This window comes from Ctenopharyngodon idella, chromosome 9 (genome assembly GCF_019924925.1).
Source record: "Ctenopharyngodon idella isolate HZGC_01 chromosome 9, HZGC01, whole genome shotgun sequence".
Lineage (NCBI taxonomy): Eukaryota > Metazoa > Chordata > Actinopteri > Cypriniformes > Xenocyprididae > Ctenopharyngodon > Ctenopharyngodon idella.
This window is the reverse complement of record NC_067228.1, coordinates 9,266,872-9,291,003: the sequence shown is the minus strand read 5'-3', so window position 1 is coordinate 9,291,003 and position 24,132 is coordinate 9,266,872. Positions and strand designations below refer to the sequence as shown.

Here is a 24,132-nt window from a genome sequence, read left to right as displayed (position 1 = left end):
TTTACCCTTTCAGATGCCCAGAAAGCTACTGTTCATGTGACTACAGTGGTTCAACCTTAATATTATAAAGTGACGAGAATACTTTTTGTGCAACAAAAAAACAAAATAATGACTTTTCAACAATAGTGATGGGCGATTTCAAAACACTGCTTCGAAGCTTTACGAATCTTTTGTTTCGAATCAGTGGTTCGGGGCACCAAAGTCACGTTATTTCCGAACCACTGATTCGAAACAAAAGATTCGTAAAACTTCGACGCAGTGTTTTGAAATCGCCCATCACTAGATATACTTCACAATATTACTGTTTTTGATAAATATTACATTACAGCATCTTTGATCAAATTAATGCGGCTTTAGTGAGCTTAAGAGACTTCTTTCAAAAACATTTTTAAAGAATCTGAACCCCAACCTGTTGAACGATAGTGTAAATATACATGAGATTATTAATAATCTAATGTATAAGTCTATGTTTTAGCTCCTAAAGTGGCTTTCTCTCAGCCTCTCTGTTGACCTCTTTTGGAGCACAAAACTTTGGACCCTTTCATAATGTTTTGCACACCCTGATTTACAAACACGTCTTCCTCGGCACTAGAAACGCCTATGATGCAAATACAGGTGAATTAATTCATATAGTGTTAATATCTCTCTGTATGGATCTAATTAACCTTTGTTTGATACAGGAATCTTCACAGCACCTGTGAGGGGAGTGTATGTATTCAGGGGTTTCTCAAAGGAAATCCACAGAAAGCTGTTACCGCAGGCCTGTTTAAAAATGACCGGCATATGATTTCCACACATGGGCACCAACACAGTGGTTTTATCAGTTCTTCAAATGGAGTCTCTCCGCTGCTAGAAGAATGGGATAAAGTAAAGGTAAATCTCCATCCTGGCCAATGGATTTTTGACAATGGAGAACACCATCACAGCACATTCAGTGTACATCTGCTTTTCCCCATGTGATCTTACAGACAGTTTATTCACCCCAAAAAAGCTTTTCATACAAGTACAATCCTTTTACTGAAAATCAATTTACTGAAAACAACTAAATATAAAATGAAGTGGTTGTCATTTTCATATAATAAAAACAAAGCAAATATTCTTCATATCATGGCTTAGTTTAAAGGTGCAGTGTGTAAATTTTAGCAGCATCTAGTGGTGAGGTTGCGAAATGCAACAAGCGGCTCAGTTCACCGCTTAACCCTCCCTTTCAAAGCACATAGAGAAGCTACGGTGGCCGACACAGGACAAAGATGTCGTCATCTGAGGCAGCAGAGAGTACGTGAGCCAGTCAAGCAATGAGGTTTCTTCTTACTTCTAACAAAGAACGGTCTCTGCTTCTAATTAACCAGATGACTACTACTACTATTGCTTCTTTGTGCGTATTCAACGTAGTGACGATGCAAGCTGCCTCTAAAAACACCAATGAAGAAGAACAACAACAACAACATAGTGACAAAACACGCTCTGCAGAGCAGTTTGTCCTTTTAGGGCTACTATAGAAACATGTTGCGCAAAATGGCGATGAAAGGGGACCCGCGGTGTATGTAGATAGAAATGGCTCATTCTAAGCTAATAAAAACATAACGGTTCATTATTAAGGTCTTTATACACCACTGAAAGCATAGTTATGTATATTATATTGCATTTCTGTCAATAGATCCTCCTAAGTATTACACACTGCACCTTTAAGGCAATAGTAGCATTAGTGCAAAACGTAAAGGGTTAGGATGCAAGTAAATAAAAATGTGCAGAATGCAACATTACAACTGATTAAAGATTACGAATGTATGGACTATGAGGAAATCAACCTCTCCAGGACAGGAAGTACAGCTGACCCTGCATATCTCCGCAAATGAGTTCCTTGGGGTTATGAGGGTTCACCTCCAGCACCTTGACAGGGCCTCCACACACAAACATGCCAACCTGTGAAATACAGAAAATGAGTTGGAAACGGAAAGCAAATGGAACACTTGTATATATGGCGGAAGAGTGGAGGTGATTGCAAATCCACCCCTTCAATATACTGTGCTTAAAAGAAAGAAATAATAAAAATACCTGTTTCTTAGTGTGTCTGTCCCACAGTTTGATGGTTCTGTCGTAAGATGCTGAGATGATGAGGCTCTCGGTTAGCCGCAGTACACTCACTTTGTCTGTGTGTGCCTAGAGACCAGTCAACAGCCCCCCAATTTATCAGCAACCCATGACTTCATGACATATGATCATTATATCTACCATAGGGGTGCAACATTACAGGGTACACGTCTTTCGGTTCGGTACACGTGTACCGACGAATACAGAGTTGTAGCCCATTAACCACTTTTAACCACCATTAACTACCAATAATCGCAATAAGCTCTGTGTTTTGTTACTTGATCCCTCAAATTCTGTCCATTTTATCACAAAATCCAAACAATAAATGCTGTTTTGTCGCTCTTTGATGTGGCGTGACAGATCGCCTTATAGGCGCCTCATTTCAAGCGTCTGCATGGAGCACGAGTGAACACGATCATCTCTTCCTCTTTAATACTAGTTACAGAATAAACAAGAACAAACATCTGAAGGTATGTTGAAAGATACAGTACAACTTACTGAAAGGTATCTCGTGTAATCGCTCAGTGTTTCAACCGCGGAAAGACATCAGTGAAACAGCTTGTAAACAATATGTCCCGTATTTACCTCAGAAATGCTATTCAGTGTCCACAGCTTGTTAGTTCGCTAGAGAAATTAACTCTTTCGCTACATATATGCACTATATTAGCCTATAAATTAATTATATTTTACTTAACCTGTCTTGACTATTTAATGTATATGCTTAATGTATGTTTAAATAAATCTATCATGAAAACAAGTTATGACGGCCACTGTGTAAATGAATATATTTTAACATCGAATTGGAGTAGAAACAGATTTAGAAGGCAATGTTTGCATACAATTTTTATGTGAGTGTTGATTATTATCTAAAAATAAATAGCAAAGTAATTTAATAATTTGGGCTCTGTTGTTAATTGTAACCTTTAATATTATAGTAGGCCTAATGAGCAAGAAAGGGCTCCCTGTATATAGTTTACATCAGTGTTTCCCAAACCTGTCCTGGAGGACCCCCAGCCCTGCATATTTTGTATGTCTCCCTCATCTATCACACCTGATTCAACACGAGTGCTCATTAGTAGACACAGCAAGACCTGAAATAGGTGTGTCAGAAATAGGGAGACATACAAAATGTGCAGGGCTGGGGGTCCTCCAGGACAGGTTTGGGAACCACTGGTTTACATCATTAGCAGAGACAGAAGAAAATTTTAATTATAATTGAATTTATTTAAAAGACAGAGACACAATTTGTTCAGTAAACCACTGTTTAATAAAAAAAAGATTGTACCAAATCTGTACCAAACCGTGACTTCAATACCAAGGTACGTACCAAACCGTCATTTTTGTGTACCGTTACACCCCTAATCTACCAGGAAAGCTAAAGGATACTTGCCGTTTTTTTTTCAGTCCAGGTGGACAGATTAGGAGGCTGGTTGAACCATATGTTCCCATTATAATCACCACACACAAAAAAGTCTGCAGAGAAAAAAAACAAACAAAAAAACATGATTTGAAAACAACCAAATCAAGTCATGAACAGTTCACATAATGACCACTAAAAATCAATGGGTTGTTGTTTAGTTTTTTCTTTATTTGTTAAAATACATTCTCTGAACCCAGTTTATTGTTCATTAACTACTATCTGTATGCCATTGTATGCCATTCATGGGTTTATGTTCCCCAAAATTGTCAACATTGAGCCTCCCAGGCACTATCAAAACTATGAGAGCAGTCCGCTCAGATCTGTCAGTCTCTGTCTAGCTCAACCTATAGCGAGAGTTTGGGGCATGGCTACTGTAGCAGGCAGAGGCGGAGCACCATGGACGCTTCAATACAACATCATGCACCCGTTTGCAAAGACGAATGTACCAGTTTATAATGTTTACTTTGACGTGTCCAGTGTAAACAGCCTCAAACAGTTGAAAATATATTTAAAAGTAATTCATTCTCACAATAAAAGTGAGAAATGGACTTGAACAGATAGCTCTCTTCACGTTTTACTGACCTTCTGACAAATTGATTCATTTATGCTATATATTAAAGTGTAAGAAGAAAAGGTGTACCGTTTTGCATTGCTGCAGCTGTGATCCAGGACCTAATTGGCGCCGCCTTCCGGCTTGAAATTCGCAGCTTTTCACTTTGTTCCTTTCTGGATTTCTCTAGCTGATGTTGTGGCTCCTCCTCCTGCTTCTGCTCCTCCCCCTGCTGCTGTGGCTCCTCCTCCCCCTGTTGTTGTGGCTCCTCCCCCTGCTGCTGCAGCTCCTCCTCCTGCATATTCTCCCACATCTCCTCTGCTGTCAAATCCTCAGGCCTGTCACCCACCACATCGTCACAAAAGGTTAAGAGGTAAGGCTGATTTGGATTCACAGTCAACTGAAAGACAGACCGTTTCAGATCATTTAGTTTTCAGACAGTTTTTACAATGTCAGTATCACATGATGATGATAGATGATGAACTTACAAGGAAGCAAATGTACAGTGTACTCTTTTTCCGCCCCAACACCCAAAAGCTCTTGATATCATTTGCCATCACGCCAATAGGACGTACCTTGTCTATCCAGCTACAACAAAACACACATACTATACATTCACTTTTTATTACCCAATGAAGTAATGTTAACATTATCACAGAAAAAGGCTTAGAAGAGTGCAGGACATCTTTTATATGGGTAAAAATTATGTGGAATACGAATACATTTGTTCGCTTAACGGGGTAGTAGAGAACACATGGATGACTTCTCCATTCGGACATGCTCCATACAGACTGCCACAGTGAATCAAAAAGCTCACGGGAGTCTCCACTTTGTATGAAGACATCTTATTGAGCCTGGAACAAAATAAATATTAATGTTTTGTGAAATGTAAACGGATTATAACAGTATTAAAAATGGATATTCATTCTGAGATTTAACAATATAAATTGTAATAAATATATTAGCTTTTAAAGACTACCTTTTAGTGATCTAATCCAAAGTCACATACACAATATTATTATGAAATAAATATTATTGTGTCTGTAATCACGCTGCTGAATTCAAGAGCAAAATGCATTTTCAAGACTGACATGAAGATTAATTTATAATAAATATATATCATACAATGCAAAACATCTTCAGTGGTTTTATGTTGACAAAACTTTTGTCAAATGTTTAATTCTCCCCTCACCACCCCCTTGTAAAATGGCACATTTCTCTAAAAAGGCAACACGTTTGCAAAACTGAAATATGAAAAGTGAAGAGGATTAAAAGTCAATACCCCACAATGCACTTCTTGGTGTCCCTCTCGAGTTTCCAGACAATTACAGAGCAGTCGCTGTAACCCACCGCTAGCTGATCATCTGGCATACCAGTGACTGCACATAAGCCACCATCACTGACCTTAGTGCAACACACACAGAGCCGTTCATTCAGACATTTCCAACTGATTAACAAATAATAAACTCAGTTCCCAACCCATGATTACCTTCTTCCAGTAAACCACTGAATTCTGATGCCATATCTCCAATCTGCCTGTGTCATAACCACACACCATGAGCTCATCAGTATCAAGGAAGCACACAGCTCGGACACCGCCTTTCTGGCAAGGAGGAGCTTCTGTGGATGATTGTATATAATTATTAATTCCAATCAAATATATATTTGGATGTGCAGCTGTAGTTTCATAAGAAATTGCAATGTCGTCATCTCATTTTACGTCAGTTTAGATTCTGCTTTTGTTCTCTAACAAAATGTTCTGAGGATTTACAGCGGATTTTCTGTGGGTCTCCCTCGGTAGAAATCGTGTTCCGGTTGTTGAGGTTTAGAGAAATGGAAACGCGGGGGCACCGCGATGCGACCGCAAAGGGTCGCCCCCCCCCCATGCACGCCACTGATTTGTGTGACAGTTTAGTTCAGTGAAATGGGAATGACCATTTTGCCATACCCACTGCCGTTGTGACATTCCATGACCTGAGGGAACGATCCACAGAGACAGTGAGAAACTCCGGCAGTTCGGCTTCTTTGCACACTAAAGCCTGGATTTCTGCACTGTGACCATGCAGAGTATTATGATGATGTACCTATGAGAACATAATTTGTGAGAATAAATTAGCAATGCACTGATATTAAAAATCGGGCTGATGCAAATAATATGAGAGTTATTTTCATTTTATGGCCAACAACAACAATATTAAAATTTTCCTGGGTCAAAAATGGTCTTCAGGGGTGACAGACATGGTCATCCACACAAACAGTAAAAAGTGCCCTACCCACGTGATCTGCGAGCCCAATATTGACAAAGTACCCGTCACTTACACTAATTCTTTCTTGTAAATCTGTGATTTCATAGATTTGTAAGAGAAGATGCTTCTTTGCTAGACCTGAAAATTATTTTGGTATGTATAATAATAATAATAATAATTAATAATCAGTATTAAAAAGTAGCATTAAAAAGTTACATTAACTAATAATATAATTTTCTACCATATACAATTGAAGGCAACTAGCTAACAACAACTTGCTTTGTTCTGGTTTCACCTCAATCCAATCTGAACTAACTGATTTTATAGGTAGGCCTAATTTACTACACATTGTCATTTAAATAACCTGAAAATACTGTGGATTATTAAGGCTAATTTTACTAACCACTCTTGCTAAATGGGGTAAGCACACTTATTTTCTCATTTCAGAGTTGTTCGAGTAAATGATTCGTTATAGACCGTGTGGGCAGATCAGTTGTTTTCATGATACATTAAAATAAATCTGTTCAAATGAGTCATTAGGTCGCGAATCGGACATTAGCGGACGTTGACGTGTTGCGTGCGAATCGCGACTGTTACTAGGACATCGCAAAAGATTTGTCAACACAGAAAACACCATCACTGGAAAGGATTTTCTTTTTGTTTACTGAAAGTGTGGTTTATGTCAGCTGCATGTGCGGGACGCCTGTCGAGAGAAGATGAGGTGACGTTCTTTTAAACACTATTCACACCCAGCGTTTATTCAGGAAAAACATTCTTCGAATGCGCCTCGTGAAACATGGATTCGGTCTTCCGAACTTTTAGCATCGTGTGAGTTGATTTAGATTATTATGTGCACGAGGTACAGAGAGAACAAAGACAGTGCTTTCTTTGAAGACAGAGAGAGTTCGCGTGCACGAGGGAGGAGCTCTCTGCTCGTTCTCTCGAGTATGAGGTCTCTGTGGAACAAAAGTGGGCGTTTCTGTATTTGTGGGTGTTTTCAAACTGGTGGGTGTTTATATATCATGCAATGAAAATGATTCTCTTCACCCAACCCCACCCCTAAACCCTACCCACACTCTGATGTGGGCAAATCAGGTAACGCTCTCAAAAATGCCCCTCTGTTTATGGCCTCGCCCATCAATCATTAATGTCCTGCAGAGACCTGTACTTGGCTTCTCTCCGTCAGTTAACATGCACCTTTATCACAAGTGCAGCAATCATCTGCGTCACTCATAAACAACTCACAATAACTGATCAAGGCTTTGGCGGAACAAAAATTCATTTTGGCAGTCGCCAAAAAATTTTCAATGTAGGAAAAACCCTGCATTTTATCAAAATAAAGTTAAAAAAATAAAACACTAAACTAAAACCAGTTGTTTTAAATACAAGAAGTGAATTTAGGCAAAACAACATTATGAAGGTACATTATGAAAATGGCTATTTATTTTAAGATTTGCTAAAGAATACATTTAGCAGGTATTCAAACTGCTAGCGTTTTTTAAAGATTCAATTTGAGCATTTTTAATGGCTGCAACGATAATCTAAATGTACGTAAAAATAGGGGAAATTATTTTATAATTAAATATCCAGTATCAACTGATCAACAATATGGTATCTATCAATGTATTATGCATCTCTAGAATTAATCTCTGGGAATTATTTAAATAATGTGTTTTGCAATTCATTTTATTTAAATAAAATATAATTAAATTATTATTGAAAAAGATACAAAAGTGAGAGTTGGTTACCTGCAGTGGATGCCAGAGTTTAACAGTTCCATCTTCTGATGCTGAAGCTACCAATAAGTCTTCTGGTTTTAAATTGTCTCCCAGATCTGTATGTAAAAAAATGGTTTTGCTAAGAAACGTTTTTTTTTTCTGTGTAAGCAAGATACACTATTTAGAAATCAAGCTGCTGTTTGTGTATATATTTGTGTAGTAGTCACTGGTACCTAGTACCTGGCTGAGAGACAACAGTGCAGTGATGGAGACGGGACTTGTGGGCCTGGATCCTGGTGACTTGTACACCTGATTCCCACTTCCAAACCATCAGCAGTCCATCTGTAGAGCCTAACATAACAAGATCCTCCTACAGACATTAAAAAGTGCATAAATATCAACAGGTTCCCATTTTTGTACATCTTTCTAACATGTGGTTCACTTTGACTTTGCTTTAAAGGGTTAATTCACCCAAAAATGAAAATTCTGTCAATTTATTACTCACCCTCGTGTCGTTCCACATCCGTAAGACCTTCGTTCATCTTTGGAACACAAATTAAGATCTTTTTGATGAAGTCTGAGAGGTTTCTGTCCCTCCATAGAGATCCAACGCAACTACCACTCCAAGGTCCAGAAAGGTAGGAAAAAGTCATCATTGAAGTACTCCATGTGACTCCAGTGGTTTAACCTCAGTTTTATGAAGTGACACGAGTGCTTTGTTTGCACAAAGAAACATAATTTACCACTTTACTTACAAAAATATTGATCTACAACGCATGTTCAAGGGGGCATTTAGACGCACATGCGCAAGTGTTCACAAGAGCATCACGACGCATACATGTTTGTGTTCATGAATGAGCTGACATTATTGTGTGAACACGCTTTGGATAATATTATTTTGTAAATAAAGTGGTAAATTATGTTTTTTTTTTTTTTTTTTTTGCACAAACAAAGCACTCATGTCACTTCATAAAATTGAGTTTAAGCCACTGGAGTCACATGGAGTACTTTAATGAGGTTTTTTCCTACCTTTCTGAACCTTGGAGTGGTAGTTGCGTTGGATCTCTATGGAGGGATAGAAAACCTCTCGGACTTCATCAAAAATATCTTCATTTGTGTTCTGAAGATGAACGAAGGTCTTATGGATGTGGAATGACATGAGGGTGAGTAATAAATAACAGAATTTTCATTTTTGGGTGAACTAACCTTTTAAGGTGCAACTACCTTACCCAACAGCACAATGTGCTCAAAGATGAACTAGACAGGATCTCTCTGAGCAAACTTCCTGTCTGGATATCCCACATCCGCAGCTTACAGTCACTGGAGCAGCTAAGCTGAGGTGTGAGAAAGGTTTTTCTTTTGGTTACAGACACATAGAGTCAGATGTTATTGAAATGAACTAACTGCACTATACAAATGGATTTCTTACCACAGCAGATGATGTCCAGGCACATCCCGTGATCCAGTCTCCATGGCAATGGGAAAAAGACTGGGAAAGAACTGGAGGGGAGGAGTTTACGTTCCATACCATCAAAGCCTATTGGAAGAGATTATGATAAAAATTGAGTAAGAAAGATATTGTGCGTTTTCTTTCCAGTGATAGACGTGGAGTGGACCAAATACCTGATCTTTCCCTCCTGACAGAAGCTCTTTCCCAGTAGGACTGAAGGCAAGGCATGTGACCCCTCCATTGTGACCTCTCAGAATACACATCACCTTTGGGACGATCCAGGGCTTAGAAGTCAATTCACTCTTCAACCACAGAGCAATAGTGAAGTCATCTGAAACAAACAATATTAATTCATCAATAAAATAAAATGAAATAAAAAATAAAATAAAAAATTAAACCAGTTGTTTAAAAAAATAGTCTGATTAATCCATTACAACATATAATGTACAGTATGAAAATGGATATTCATTGAGATCAGCTAAAGATTACATTTTACAGTGTTATTAAATTATTAGTGCTTTTAGATGATGACAAAGATAAATGCAAGTGCAAAAATAGGTTGAAAGAGTATGCAAATATTAAATATCCAATATGGACCAAAATCAATCGATAAAATGTTTTGTGTACACTGACCAGATGCAGATGCCACACAAGTGGAGTTTTGAGCCAGAGCAAGAATAGCTCCCTTCTGCATGCCAAAAGATCCTACTGACACAAGGCTTTCCAGATTTTCTCCTTGCTTTTCCCAGACTCTGAGCCAGTGGTCCATGCCCCCAGACAGCAGCAGCTCTGTCCCTCCTTCCTCCATCCACACGAGGCAGAGCATGGATACCTGCAGCTCCTCACTGGCCCAGACCTTCTCTCCTACAGCACAAAGCATTTTGGGATGGGTTCTACATCTGGTTACTCTCAGTACTCTCCATTATTATTAAAGGGGCAGTAGGCGATTTCTGCGAAACGCTGTTGATATTTGAAATCGCCACATCAAACACACTCCCCTATCACAAATACGCTATGCAACACAGGAACCGCCCCCCTCCCCATGAGTGGATACGCCCCTTGCTGCTGATTGGCTACAAGTGTGTTTTGGTGCTCGGTCCGATTCACTTTCAACAGTGTTTCTCAGAAATCACTTACTGCACCTTTAAGTGGATTGTTTTTCGCACTTTATTCCGTTCATGTTTTTCTCAAGATTGAGAAGCAGTTGTGAATGTGAGCTCAGAGTAGACATGTGCCGATATTCGGTAATACGATATATCACGATAATGAATATGCACGATATTGTTATCATAGGCACTTAAAAATACAGTGAATAATTATTTATTATGAATTATTCACATTTTTATAATAGGCTACATTTTAAGAATACTTTCCCAGCGTGCACGAAAAGCACATGGCGGAACGAGTGAAGGAGACGCACTGAATGAAAGTGCACGTTCACTCTCTGACAGCAGAGGGCGCTGATAGAACAGCAGAAATGCAGCGGTTACCCCGGAAACAAATCAACTGAGCTACTGAACTGTATCTGAAATGCTTCAAACAGCCATTTAGTTTTTTTGTATTCACAATGTTGTTCATCACAGCACCAAATACTTAATACTTAAAGACTTAAAAGGCTATTTATTTTCAAACTTAAAAATGTTTATATTTTAATCTGGACTACAACATGCCCTAATGATTGAAAATGTTGTGATTATTTGTTATTGTTCAGTAACACTTAGTGACATAAGGCTTCATTAGTTAACATGTTAATTCATTATTACCAAACTGACAATGAAAAATACTCAAAGCATTTATTAATCCTAGTTAATGTTAATTTCTTAGTTTAAGTTTAATAACATTACTAGAAAGTTGTAATTATTATTTGACCTGAGCTAAAACTAACAATGATCAGCTATATTTTTAAACTAACATTGACAACAACAAAAAATACCTTCTGTAACAAAACATTCTTAATCTTGGTAATGCATTAACTAATGTTAAATAATGAGACCTTATTGTAAAGTGTTACCTGTTGTTCTTTCTGATTATTTTGCACTTTAATCTGTTTGAAACATTTTACTTTATTTTTTTTGTGTATTGCATTATTGTATTTAAATGTTCTTTTTGTTTTTAAACCTGTTATATGACAACACTATTTTTGCATCTTATTTCAATATTGTGATAATACCGTATACCGTGATAAAAGCTTAAGCAATTATTGCAGTATGAAAATTTGATACCGTCACATGCCTAGCTCAGAGTATTTCTGGATGAGCACATTTGTAAATGCTGGATGGAAATGTTTATTTACCTGACTTCATATTGAACATTTTGATACCATCTCCATGGTAACCCACAGCAACGTACCTACTGGCCACAGCCACACACAGAGCATTAGCTTCATCGTCATTTCTACATCTGGTGCGCTTTAGTTGCTGCTGCAATACTGGTACCTGCAAATAATAATTCATTAATATCATGTCTGGTTCAGCATACAAAAATCAGAGCTGCTTTGGCTGTGCATGAGAATCAATTTAATGTGACAGTTTTTGCAGTGTAAAGATTGCTATAGTTGGTTTATTAGATGTGAGATACATTATTGAGATATTATAAGTAGAAAATATAATATTATCCAATTACATGACATGATTAATTTGATCACATTTATCGCTATTTGCCAAAAAAAAAAAAAAAAAAAAAAAGAAAGAGAGGAAAAAGCGTGATTTAACATTTGAATTATCTTCATTTAGGCCCCTAAATTAAAATATTAAATTCACACTAAACTAAAAAGTTAAATTAACAGGCCTAAATATCATTTAAACATATTCAGGTACACAAGTTTACAAAAAACAGCAGATAGCACACCTTGGGGCAGGTTTGGAGTCTGTACATCAAGCAGTTCAGGCTGAATTCATTGTTGAATTTAATACTTATTATACTGCTTATACTACTTATTATAAGTAGCAATTCTAATTTAAGAACATGAAAGTACCTTTTCCTCTCCCAGTACAGCAACACATCGCCCAAGACCACCAGACCACACATTAACCTAAAGAGAGAAAAAAAAAAAAAAAAAAAAGACTCAATACCGAGTGTTTTAGGATGCCTGTTAGAGTGCAACAAAATCTAACAAATGAAAATTAAGATTGTAAGAGCATATTCCTCACCACACTGTCATGTCCAGCACTCAGCAAAAGGTTTCCTCCCTGCAGGAAGTTTAGTGACTGCGTGGAGCCACGGTGAGCATGATAACTGCCCACACAAGCAGCTGCTGCCACTGACCAGAGCCGTACTTCTCCTGAAAGACAGCCTGAGCACAATATGGAGGAGCAGGGAGAGAAAGACAGACTCCGCACTGAACTCTGATGACCTAACAGAGTCTGAAAAAGTGAAAGAGTCGAGGAGGAAATTAAGTTTTAGAGTAACAGGCATGGTAACATATCTTTGGAGTCGTTCCTCACCGTAACATTTTTCTGTTCAAGCCAGTTCCACAAGCGAACAGCTCCATCCCAGCAGCCCACTGCTAACAGTTGGCCCGCAAGGTCAAAGTTCACACAGTTCAGAGGGGAGGGATTAATAAGAGAGGCCACCTCTGTGCTCTTCTGCACTGACCACACCTGAGCATGGCCACATAGATATCAGAATAGTACATCACCATAGTAGTTCAGATTTAAGATAATTTCTTTCTTGGTTTTACCTTCAAGTTTAAATCTAATGAGACAGTAGCAAAGAGTTTTCTGTCTGGACTGACATCACATCCTGTGATCTTGTTGGAGTGGGCATTCATGTGGGCAGTTCTTAAAGTGACAGAAAATTTTGCACAGGTTAGTACCTTCGGTTCATTTTTTTTTTTTTTTGCCAAGTAAATTGTACATTTGAGCCAGAAAAACATAAAATACCTGCAACCACTCGCAACATCCCACACCTCCACCTGCCCATCAAACGAGGTTGTTGCCAGAAGCTCCTCCCCAAGGAAGATACATCCAGAGATGCCATCAGCACTGCTCATTAATGACTTCACTTCCTGTTTGAAAAAAGTAATGGAAAAAAAAGCCAATTGTGATGTCCACTGAATTATCCTAAAAATGCCAATAATCATAGTAGATGAATGTTTGTTTACGTTTAGAACTGTTACCTGTCCAGTCTCTATATGCAGAAAGTGAAGTGTTCCCTCATCGGTTCCCAATGCTACAAGTTTTCCATCAGGACTCAACACCACACAACTTGGCTCAGAGCGGAAGGTGGAAATCAGTTCACTGAGCAGAAAAAAACAATATTAAAATGCATAGAAAAAATCTAGATAAACAACCTTTGCATATAGTGGTGTCCAGGAAGTCTGTATGGTTTCTGCACGTTTTATGAAGGTAAATTTAAGACTTTTTAAAGACCTTTTTAAGACCAAGTAAAGAAAAATTAAGGAATAAACTGAAGGGAACAAAATATGTCAATATGTTCTTTAAATGTAAATGTCTGAAAAGCACAATGAGTTATATTAGCAACACTTTAGAGTTTAAAAACTCCAACAGATATGCAGTCATTTTTAAGGCCTTAATTTGTGTAAAGGCAAATTAAGACTTTAAGACCTTTTTAAGACACGCAGAAACCCAACTGTGTTTTTATAGGTCAGCCAGCATTAATCTGGACTTATAACTGAATGGTTAAACTCAGAATATGAGAATAATATGCTATTAATCAGACACAACATTAGTACCTGACTTCTTTTTTTGCTGCATCTATGAAGTTTAGCCATTTTACAGCATGCACCCCTCCATTTCTTGTCATGCTTTCAGCCCACAAATGTGCAGAGCTGTCACATGGTTCATTAAGAGCTGTTTGTACAAAGAGAGCAGGCCACTGGGAGAGGAGAAAGCTGTGTCGCTTCAGAAAACTGAGACAGTCTTCAAAATCCTTCAGGTTATCTGGAAAAAAAAAAACACATGAATTTGGTATAGATTTACTGCAAAAACTATAATTTGAAGTTTCAGTACACATTAAGACTATGAATCTATTCTGAGTCCTTTTTAATGTCAGTCTAGTTGAGTTTTCATATACATACCATAATATAAAAGTAAAATACCTGTTGATTTTTTGGTTCCATATTTTTTGGCTAAATGGATAAAATGAAAAACAATCAATATGAGAACCTGTGAACTAAGCAGGAAAAAAGAAAAATGTAGTACTACAAAACATCAGACGCTTTACCAAATAAAATGTAGGTCTCCAGAAGTTGGTGAAGAAGTCCATGCCTCACATTAGCATAGAGGAAGTAGTAATTCGATAGCAGGAAACACAAAGTCTCCAACTGATTACTGCCCATCTGATCGGAGTGAGAGAATAGACATCTCTTATGAGTTTAGTAACCTCACATTGGCCACTGAAGCTGAAAGGTCAAAGAAGAGAGTAGGGGGACACTGACCAGGTGAGCAGGGAGATGAGACAGAATATCAGCGTCAGAGTGAAGAAATGTGTCCTTCCCCTGAGGATTTGACCGCACCCAAAGGTGAGCTGGGAAAAAAGTTATAAAGAAAAACATATATAATATAGCTGCGAGCAGCAATTATCGGGGTTCAAGCGCTTTAATGCCTTTAAGCACATTAATAATAAAAAAATGTTTTTAAAAAAAGTAAAATGTTTTAATTAGCAAGCCTGTAACCATCTCAATCATAGATGGAAATGACCATTTACAGCCAATACAGGCAATTTACTATAGGAAATATATGGTTTATAAAGCTTTTTAACAGTTACCGAGGTCGAGCCAAAAACCTAGGACTAGTTCACCAAAGCTGGTTTTTGAAATAATCTCCAATATTTAACGAGCGATTCGATGGATAACGACGGTCCTAGAAGCAAAGTTGCTCAGAATGAGGAGTTCTACCATGTGGTATGAATGTTGTGGGCGTGTACGAAAAATCACGGCATACACATTTCTTTACACACGTAAAAAATGCTAAGGCGTCCCCCGGTGGCCAATTTCTCACAGGGTCATGAGTCAAACTGGCCTAGTGAGTTTCATTCCGATCGACCTCCATTAACCTTGTCTGATAGCTGCTCAAAATTCATTGGCCGATGGCGGACATGTTTTTTGAGATACATCAATAATCACCTGGATATCCTGGGACAAAGACAAGGCATGCCAATTTTTAAGTCAATCGGACTAAGGGTGAAGTAGTTAAAGCCATTTTCCTGTTTTTATCTTGTTATAGCACCACCAAGCAGTCAGTCACCACATCATTTTTCATGCAACCACAGAATGAGGTCTTACATGGGTGTGCTGAGTTTGGTGAAAATATCTCATTCTGTTCACGAGTTATAGGCATTTTAGTAAAAGTAGCTCCACCCACTTTGAACATTTTGGCAGCCCTTAAGGACCATGAATCAAAATTTCAACTTTTTTTTTTATTATTATTGACAATAAGACTCCAGAGAATCTTGCTGCACTGGTTTGGTTCCGATCAGGTCAAAAGCCTAGGACTAGTTCGCAAAAGTAGGTTTTTCAAAAAATCAAAATACCCGAAAATTTCGCAATCAAATCTGAGGCATGCATTTTGTCCGTCTTGAGCCAAGGAATCCAACGATATAAGATATTTGAGCCTATGCCTAACGGTTTAGGAGTTCTGAGTGATTTCATACTTTTCACAACTGTAGCGCCCCCCGTCAGGCTGATTGGGGAATGAAAAAAATCGTACTGCTCCCAAACTGTAGTGTATAAAACATAAAATGCACCACAATTTGCATACATCTTGTTTTACCTGCAATTATCATATGACTTCTGGTTCTACTCTCCTCAGTAGACAGGTACAGATGTTCAAAAGCTGACCTCACCTCCGGATGGGTCAAAGTCAGGAGGTCATCTGACCCCTGACCGTGAGACTGTCCAATTAGACTGGCGGTCCAATAAGAATAAATAATTAATTGTCAAAAATAGAAGTTATTTCTTAGGTCCATATATTTCACTGTGCTGTACCTGTGCAAAGTTCGTGCCAGCTGAGAGAATATTGCCATAGGAACACGGCTCTGTGGATGCTTCGCGATATGGAGAATCTCCTGCCATGACAACAGCCCACCTCTGGAGTTTAAATCATTGCACATGTTCAATATAGTGTAAAGATCACTCTCATGCAGCCCTGTCAAAGAAACAGATTAGAGATGAAAAATACTTATTTTAAATATATATAAAATAAAAATAAAAAATGTTATTTAACTCATTCAGTTATTTAAATTGTTAAATAAAAAAGAAACATCATACAATTGAACTTCTAACAACATTACAATAAAAACTCTATGGCCTGGTTTCACAGACAGGGCTTAGATTAAGCCAGGATTAGGCCTTAGTTCAATTAGGGCACATATTTTAAGATATGTCAGTGCAAGTTGCTTTCAGTTAAAACAGCTCAAACATGCATTTTAGTCTGAGACTAAAGGATTATATTAAAAAGTCTACTGACTTATCAAACTAAGTCAGCGATAAATACAAGGTCTTGTACCGGTGGAGCTGACAGCAAGGGTAGCTAATGCCCATCCCAGTCCTGCTCTGCAATATTCAGTCTCCAGCCTCCGCAAACTGTGCTGCACCAGTTCACCAAGGGACTGAGGAAGAAACTGGAGGCTGTCCTTCATCTAAATGACAAATTTCATCATCAGCATCATGTTCAACTTTACATTTCTTAAAGGGATAGTTCACCCAAAACTGAAATTTATCCCATCATTTACTCACCTTCTTTCAGATAAACACAATCGGAGTTATATTAAAAAATATCCTGGCTCTTCCAAGCATTATTAATAGTAGTGAATGGCGCTCGAGATTTTGAAGTCCAAAAAAAAGTGCATCAATTCATCATAAAAGTAATCCATTCAGCTCCAGGGGGTTAATAAAGACCTTCTGAAGCGAAGCAATGGGTTTTTATAAGAAAAATATCCTTATTTAAAAAACTATAATAATCAGCTTCCAGCAAACATCTGTATGCAAGTCGACTTACGGGGGAAGTGTAACCTCTGACCCAATACATGACTTATTGACGAATGCCGAAGCGCAGAGGATAGAGCAAAACAAAACTCTGGTCACGAATTAGAAGTCTAAAACAAACATTTTTTAAATAGAAATGTCTGAGGATTGCGATATAGGAGTAGAGGAGCTTTAGTTTGTTGCCCAGCCCTGTTTGTTTTAACCGCGAGAGGTGTCTACTTTCACCCAAGCTTACGCTACTCCTACATCCTGAGTCTTACGTTGGGTCAGAGGTCACACTTCTGCCGTATGTCAACTTGTGTATGGATGTTTGCTGGAAGCTGGTTATTATAGATTATAAAGCTTTATATACGGATATTATTTTTACAAAAACCCATCGCGTCACTTCAGAAGGCCTTTATTAACCCCCTGGAGCCATATGAATCACTTTTTATGATGGATGGACGCACTTTTTTGGGCTTCAAAATCTGGAGCCCCATTCATTACCATTATAAAGCTTTGAAGAGCCAGGATATTTTTTAATATAACTCCAATTGTGTTAATCTAAAAGAAGATACAGAATACACCTCGTCATGTACACCTCGGATGTCTTGAGGGTGAGTAAATCATGGGATAATTTAAATTTTTTGGTGGACTATCCCTTTAAGGTAAGTAACATTATGTGGATCACTATAAAAGAAATGATTTAACAATTATTTACCTTCTCAAATGAGGCATAATTCCTGAGCTCCTCACAGGCCAAATGGAGGTAGAGTGGACTCACAGAGCCTTTCTTCATCAGCAGTGTCTGAAGCTACAGGGGAACACAACAATGAATTCACTAGCTATGCAAAAACAGGTCTCAATTTTCCCTTATAGTACTCCAACAGTACTATAAGAAAGCAAAAGGGAAGTTCACCTGGTTATTGAAAGCGGAATCACTCAGTTTCTTTCCAAACCCAAGAAGCTGCTTCTGCACAATCTCCTTCTTGTCAGGTAAAGATAATTGCCCCAGTGGAAATGACACGACACCTTTCCTTTTGCTAATAGTGTTTTGTAGGGATGAATCTGAAGTAACGCTCAAGACCAAACAGACACCCTGAGAGAACAGCGAACACAGTAACAGGTTAATGAGAAGGCTCCATAATTTTTAACAACACTCACTTAAAGGGTTAGTTCGCCCAAAAATGAAAATTATGTCATCATTTACTCATGTCGTTCCAAACCCGTAAGACTTTCCTTTATCTTTGAAACACAAATTAAGATATTTTTCATGAAATCTGACAGATTTCTCTCCCTCCACTGAAAGTCTATTCATTCTATTTGAAGGTTTATTGGCACAGGTTTCCATTACAGATTTGCACTGACTTTTACGTATGCCACGTGAGCTGTAAATGCGAAAAAAACTGTTTCCATAGCAGTTTTGCGAAATATTCCTTTTTCGAAAAACCACCTCATGCGAGCGTAAAAACTTTTTTGCGATATATGAGAGTTTTTGCAAAATTGATGTGTTTCCATTGGCAATTTCAATTTGCGCAATTTCAAGGGTAATGAAACGCAGCTATTGACTGCACATCAAGCAACCATGCTTGAATTTCCATATACCATATTTGAGTGCTCAATGTATATTCGCTGATCAATGTTTATATGTCAATAAAAGCCTAAATTAGATGTGTTCATCATATAAAGCAATCGTGTTTCTTTTGAAGACTTGGATTAAACTGCTTGATTCATATGGATTTCTTCTTTAATGATCTCTTTATTAATGTTTTAAAGTATCAGAGTTTTGGGTGAACAGAGTTTCAGTGGAGGGACAGAAATCTCTCAGATTTCATTAAAAATATCTTCACTTGTGTTTTGAAGATAAACAAAAGTCTTATAGGTTTGGAACGACATTTTTGGGGGAACTACCCCTTTATGTGTGCAGGTTTCTCTCTCACACCTTAGGGATGTGCTGTGGTATCCATTCTGACACCCTCTGACCTCGACCGTCATGGATACGGTCCGCCCCATCAACAAGCAAGGCCAGTGGCTTCTCTTTGTTCAGGTCCTTCAAGTTCAAGTGGAACTCAGACAACAAGTCTCTGTAATGCAACAAGAGAATAATTATGAAATGAGTTTGCTTGTGTTTGCATATGACAACGAATGTTACATCAGATCTTTCCTTACTTATAAGATGTGTTTGGAGGCAACTCCACATCATCTTTTCTTTTCCTCAGCCACTGAACAAGACAGCGAAGAAGCTGCTCAACACTGCAAGCTGACTGGCTAGCATCTGTGGAGTAGGATATGACATCACAAAGAGGGGCATTCTTGTTTTTGACAGAGGTTTTGAGTGCCTGGGCCAGAGCAGCCTTAATAAAACAGAAGACACAGAGAGATATTCAGATGAACTTCAGTGTACTGCTAGTAATTCATCATACATTGGGCATGAGTACATGAAGATATAGATGGCTATTTGTGCAAATGTACAGTTACCATGAACACAGTTTTGCCCTCTCCAGGCTTTCCCTCAACCATTAGAATTCCTTCTTTTTGCTGACATTCTTGAACTTTTTCTGTTGCCATAGAAATAAGCTTTGCCCTGCCGTGACACTGCCGCTGTTGGGAATCCTGATGGACTTCCTGTTCTTTAATCTCTGAGGTCAAATTTTCATCTGTCTCCTACAAAAAAGAAAAGAGAAGAAAAAAAAAAAAATCCTGAAAATCACTTCACTAATTCATAAATGTTAAAAAAAAAAAAAAAAAAAAAAAAAAAAATCACTGGGATGTATGGGGGCCCATATGCAGTGCCGGTCCTCCGTATACGCAAAGTACGCAAGAAAAAAAAAGAAGAAGAAAAAAAAAAAAAAAAAAAAAAAAAAAAAAGCGTATTGAGCTGTGAAAGTGACACTGTTCCCCAGGTGGCTTTCTGTGCTCGCAAATTCGAGATGGAGCAAAACATGGACAAGTATAGGCTACTTTGGGCTTCGGGCATGCACTTAAACAGAAAAAAACACACAAAAATATCTTGTCTTGGCGAATGTCTTGGCGAGTGCTGCTGTCACGGTCTTTAATGTCATTCAAAACAACAACAACAACAACAACAACAAAACAAGAGAATCATTCACTGAATAACTTTAGTAACTTTATTAAGAATCGATGTATATTTAATTCATATGGTGAAAACTATGCAGCGTTTTTTTTTTTTTTTTTTTTTTTTTTTACATTTAATTACTTTATTCAATTTCTGTATAGTAGGCTATTATTATTAGTAGGCTAAATTATTTCATTTGTATCTTTTTTCAAATGTATTTGTCCTATTGTTTGTAATTTTAATTTTTATGGTATAACTGACTGTTTCAACTCACTGTTGTGAACTGCTATGAAAGAATAGATTAAGGGGTTGGGGACTATTTTGGGGTTTTTATGACTGACAGGGGCCCCATCACAAAGGTTTACTTAGGGCCCCCAGAAGTCTAGGACCCGCACTGCCCATGTGTCAAGAAAAAAAAAAAAAAAAAAATCAAATAAATGATTAAATGTGTAAACATGAGGTTAAAATATGAAGAGAAACAATTTGATAATCCAAAAATAATCTAATAAAACTCTGATAAATAATCAAATAGAAAATATGATTTACCAAATTGATATTAAAGAAATAATGATATGTGATTATGAAGTGATTGGTAATTGCATATTTGCACTTTCTATTATCTACTATAATAAAATTATTCATTAGCAAATAATGTAGATAATCCCAATAAATAGATTGCAGAATACCCTAATCCCAATATTTAAGTAGAATATATTAAAGATAGGTGAGTACTGAATTAAAATGAATATTACACTTTCATTTTAAGTCTAATCTAAGATTACATTTTTTTTTAAATGATGAAATTGCAGACTCAAATCTATTTATCCAGATCATCCTTATTCATTGTTCAACAGATTTATCTTTCAATTGATGTATCAGTTCTGTGAGTGGCCCCCAAAAGGTGCAACATATGAAAACAGTTCTTTTCATATCTTTTAATCAGACTCTGACCTCCACAAACAGCTGCTGTACGACTTCCCAGATATCCTCCAGCGCTGCCCTCCCGAAGTCCTCCAGCCCTTTCACATAGGGCTTTCCATCCACCACCCCACCCCATTCACAGGGATAACTAAGAGAATATGAAGCAGGGCACAAAGAAAATACAATGCCATTCCTCACTGTGCATGGCAAAACAAATGTACAGAACTCACTTTTCTGTCACTTTAAACTTGTTGTTCTGGATCCATGTTTTCAGGCTGTTCATTTTAGCTTCAGCTTCTTTGGATTCTGCCACAAAGTCTGTCCTCCATGCCACTGGCACTGAACTAAACATACAAACACACAAAATGTAGATGATGTGACATACTGTATCATCAGCTTGTGTTGTCCACTATTCAATTTCATTAGGGTCTACATCACAACTGACAGAACAGCCTGCTGTCTGCCAAGTATAGAATTTGATCAGCTGACAAATGATAAATGAATGCATACCTGGTGAGATGGGGCGATCTGAAGTAGAAGAACATGCGACTTTGGGCAGAGTCTGGATACAGCGCTTGAAAACTGTCGAATCTCCATTTCAGTAATGGATAACCCATCAGGCGCAGAGTTCAACTGGCAGAGTGAAGCAAGAAAGCAATTCATGAAACTTCAGGACAAGGAGCTCAAGCCAGTATACAATGTTGAGTTATATTGCTTTGGCTACATATTAGTAATTTAAGGAAGAACCGATACGATATTAAAATTCTGGTTGATTCCAATAATGTTAAAGGTGATAACGTTATGGCTGATAACCGATAAATGGCAATATTAAAATTCTATGCTTTGTCTAAATTAATTAAATTCTATACTATTTTGTCAAAATAAAAGTTAAACATAAAAAACTAAAAACTAAAAGCATTTTTAAAGCTACAAGTGGATCTCGGCATCACAGCATTATAATGTACAGTAACAAATTAATATTCATTTAGAGATTTGCTAAACATTACATTTAACACTGTTAGTAAATTATTTTGTTTTTGAAGATTTACTTTAAGTGAGCATTAGATGATGGCAAAGGTAATCTAAATGTAAAAATTAGGTGAAATTACCATATTTAAACATCCAATATCAATCAATACTGATCAATTAAAAAGACATTTCATCCAATAACCAATATAGCACTAATGCTATATAAAGCTCTTAAAGCTCTTGCCTGGTCATAACCCTTCTTTTTCCAGTGATATTCCTCTGTGATTTTTTTCTCTTTTGTAATGTCTCTCAGCCATCTCTCTTTCTATAGTCTCTTTAAATCTCCTCTTGCTCACTCTCTCTCCTCCCCCATCATGAGTGGACACGCCCCCTACTTCCCCCTACGCCGCTACTGCATCTATCAAATAAATAAATTAAATTATTACCCAGCTGTATTGAGGAAGTTCAGGTAGGGTGGGGCAAGGCGGCACAAGGCCATATCTCGCCCCTAGAATTCCCAGCAGCAGCTGGCTGCGGCAGACCTCCGATAGACAGAGCTCCACAGCACGGTTAGACTCCTCCTCCGTAACGCCCCAGCGCAGCTCCACTTCATGCAGGTAGAGATAGTGTGCCGCTGCCCGCCTTCTGAGCTCTGGAAACACACTACGCACAAGGACATCCCTCTCCGCATGCATGTCCCTGAACGTAGAAGAGATGAACACTCGCACACCTTTCCATCTATGAAGAGTGAAAGAAAGAAAAGAGAACTAACAAGGACAAATTTTGTTTAGCAATTTATTTCCAATGTACTTATATCTAGTCTGGTCTACATTGGAATATACACCCAACACCCAACTTAGACTTAAAGTGAATGATGTACATTTTGTTTAATACAAGTAATTTATGGATATTTGTATGGTCATACCTGAACTTTGGTGTTGCTAGCAGTGGGATGGCATCTGCAGCTCTCTCTGGTTCAGTTTTGTGCCCCTGTGGTGGAGGGATGTTATAGACTCTGTCCATGTGCTCCACGTGCTGCAGCATCCTTGAGGAGCCTCTCTCAGAGACAAACCTACGGTCAAAGAACAGATCTGAATGAACATCTGAAACAACTCTAGACATTATCTCTCATAATAGATTCAAGAGTAGATTGTAAAGATGTAGAATGTTTAATGCATAAAGTAAAATACATTCTTGTTTAGAAAACAAACACACAAAAAAGAGAAAGTTTATCAGTTTTTGCAACTAAAGGTTAAAATAATCATACATTCTTATGGAACAAAAAGCATATAATATTGCAATATTCAAAAGTTCAAAAGTTTGGGGTCAATAAAGAAATTAACACTTATTTAGCAAGGATAAGATAATAAGATAAACTGATCAAAAGTGACAGTGAAGTCATTTCTAATGTTACAAAAGATTTAAATTTCAAATAAATGTTGTTCTCTTGAACTTTCTATTCATCAAAGAATCCTGAAAAAAAAAAAAAAAAAAAAAAAAAAAAAAAAACTCTACTCACAAAAAAAAAATGTAAGCAGCACAATTGTTTTCAACAGGAAGAAGAAGACAACAAATGCAAAGAAAAAGTAGAAGAAGAAAAAGATTAAGACAAAGACAAAGATGAAGACAAAAAAGACAAAGAAGTCAAAGAAGACAAATAAGAAGAAAAGACGAAGGCGACGACGAAGAAGAAAAGACGAAGACGATGAAAAAGAAGAAGAAGAAGAAGAACTAAAAGCAAAAGAGGAGGAAAAGAAGTAGTAGCAA

At 37.6% G+C, this 24,132-nt stretch overlaps 1 protein-coding gene across 1 annotated transcript in view; it reads right to left on the bottom strand.

The window, feature by feature from the left end:
• Positions 1-698: 698 nt before the first annotated feature.
• LOC127519137 (telomerase protein component 1-like) overlaps positions 699-24,132 on the bottom strand; it is a 35,431-nt gene continuing 11,997 nt past the window's right edge. Inside the window, 40 exon segments of the mRNA XM_051906632.1 lie at positions 699-1,923; positions 2,056-2,160; positions 3,482-3,564; positions 4,152-4,461; positions 4,550-4,649; positions 4,784-4,915; positions 5,344-5,465; positions 5,551-5,681; positions 6,010-6,145; positions 8,056-8,141; positions 8,266-8,395; positions 9,255-9,359; positions 9,455-9,562; positions 9,649-9,806; positions 10,109-10,339; positions 11,769-11,910; positions 12,450-12,506; positions 12,625-12,837; positions 12,919-13,074; positions 13,155-13,254; positions 13,357-13,481; positions 13,593-13,713; positions 14,169-14,376; positions 14,535-14,564; positions 14,660-14,774; positions 14,874-14,962; positions 16,207-16,340; positions 16,422-16,581; positions 16,942-17,074; positions 18,121-18,213; positions 18,319-18,498; positions 19,342-19,483; positions 19,569-19,753; positions 19,878-20,063; positions 21,427-21,544; positions 21,627-21,740; positions 21,907-21,977; positions 21,979-22,029; positions 22,812-23,103; positions 23,291-23,437. Of these exon segments, the coding sequence (XP_051762592.1) occupies positions 1,804-1,923; positions 2,056-2,160; positions 3,482-3,564; positions 4,152-4,461; positions 4,550-4,649; positions 4,784-4,915; positions 5,344-5,465; positions 5,551-5,681; positions 6,010-6,145; positions 8,056-8,141; positions 8,266-8,395; positions 9,255-9,359; positions 9,455-9,562; positions 9,649-9,806; positions 10,109-10,339; positions 11,769-11,910; positions 12,450-12,506; positions 12,625-12,837; positions 12,919-13,074; positions 13,155-13,254; positions 13,357-13,481; positions 13,593-13,713; positions 14,169-14,376; positions 14,535-14,564; positions 14,660-14,774; positions 14,874-14,962; positions 16,207-16,340; positions 16,422-16,581; positions 16,942-17,074; positions 18,121-18,213; positions 18,319-18,498; positions 19,342-19,483; positions 19,569-19,753; positions 19,878-20,063; positions 21,427-21,544; positions 21,627-21,740; positions 21,907-21,977; positions 21,979-22,029; positions 22,812-23,103; positions 23,291-23,437 (5,419 nt within the window). The 3' untranslated portion in view covers positions 699-1,803.